Source organism: Sturnira hondurensis, unplaced genomic scaffold (assembly GCF_014824575.4).
Source record: "Sturnira hondurensis isolate 20B ecotype Veracruz unplaced genomic scaffold, ASM1482457v3 Scaffold0020967, whole genome shotgun sequence".
NCBI classification, from domain to species: Eukaryota; Metazoa; Chordata; class Mammalia; order Chiroptera; family Phyllostomidae; genus Sturnira; species Sturnira hondurensis.
The window spans coordinates 1-1,261 of NW_028093598.1; the positions used below are offsets into that span (position 1 = coordinate 1).

Genomic DNA, 1,261 nt, shown 5'->3' on the forward strand with positions numbered 1-1,261 from the left:
CTGAAGATGCTGAAGGAGAATTTCCCCAACTTCCTCCAGGCCTCTGTGAGTCAGGGCAGCTTCTCAGGGTGGCTTGGGCCCTGGCATGGCTGAGGGCACTTTGCTGTGAGACTTTGGGCCAGTCACTTCCATTGTATGGAAGATTCCGAAGGCCAGACTGATGACAGGAGAGGATGCTTGAGAATGAAGAAGACAAGGGCTAGGGCCTTTTTTAAGTTGCTGAGTGGAACTTAGGGTGGATCAGGTCCCTGAGGTAGGTGGGGGAGTGGGTCTGGGTCTGGAGACCACCCACCCAGCAGCTCATTGGTCAGTGGGGCTCTGGGCAGAGCCTGCTCACCAGCACCAGCTCTCTGGTTCACGGTGACAAGAGGCCAAGGAACCTCCCCCAGGGGACTGCAGGGTGACGTCCCCCCCCATTTAGCCCCCACCCATCTGTACCAGCTGCACCTGTGTGGCCCCAGGTGCTCCCTCCCTGTCTCTGCCTCCTTCTCCAATCCCATCCACCACACTTTGGGGACTAAATTAGTCTTGTTTTGTGTCTTTCCCACAGGACAATCAGGGCAAAGACTACTTGTCCCACATCTTTGAGGAAAAAGACAAGAATGAGGATAAGAAGATTCAGTTCTCCGAGTTTCTGTCCTTGGTGGGGGACATAGCCACTGAATACCACAATCAGAGCCACAAAGTGACCACCAGTTCTGGGGGACACCAGTGAGCCCCACCCAGCCCCAGGCCCCCAGAGATCCCCAGAAACAATAAACTACCTCCTTCTCCCAGATGCGGCCTGTTCTCTGTTTTTCTTTGGCTACTTGTGCTGTCAGAACTGCCACTTCTTGGTGATCTCATTGTGGACTCTCCATGGGTTGGACTGGCCCTTAAAAGGTGCCAGCAGGGTGCCCTCCTGTGGCCTCAGCCTCACTGGCCACCCCTCTCAGCAGGGCCTTGTGACCACCTCTGCCCCAATCCCTAGTGTAGCCTGTACACCGGCCCCAGAGGCGCGCAGTACAGAGCATTCTGTGGGGCCCCAGCCACGCTTTTCCTTCTCCAGCGTGGATCCGCACTGGGCGGTCGTGGAACAACAGTGAGCAGGAGCCGAGGTCTGACCCACGGGTGCCCCATGCCCACCTGCTCCTGCCCAGCATGACCCTGAGGGCACAGGGCCGATGGCACCACTGAAACAGGGGATCCATGGAGGGCATCGGGGACACATGGGCACTTGTCACTGTGAACAGAACATTCAGCTGTGCCCAGAGGACTGGAT

The 1,261-nt window shown here is 57.3% G+C and overlaps 1 protein-coding gene across 1 annotated transcript; it reads left to right on the forward strand.

The window, feature by feature from the left end:
- The first annotated feature begins 6 nt into the window (after positions 1-6).
- On the forward strand, positions 7-778 carry LOC118976558 (protein S100-A7-like). The gene is made up of 2 exons (XM_037031078.1): positions 7-45; positions 551-778. Exons 1-2 carry the CDS (start codon positions 7-9, stop codon positions 713-715), a joined length of 204 nt encoding a protein of 67 aa, XP_036886973.1. The 3' UTR covers positions 716-778.
- The last annotated feature ends 483 nt before the right edge of the window (positions 779-1,261 follow it).

What these genes read in the sequence shown, in the direction of transcription:
- LOC118976558 (XM_037031078.1), top strand. Translation starts at nt 7, where the DNA reads ATGCTGAAGGAGAATTTCCCCAACTTCCTCCAGGCCTCT. An exon ending in CCAACTTCCTCCAGGCCTCT is followed by an intron (nt 46 to 550) that starts GTGAGTCAGGGC and finishes TCTTTCCCACAG; the next exon opens with GACAATCAGGGCAAAGACTA.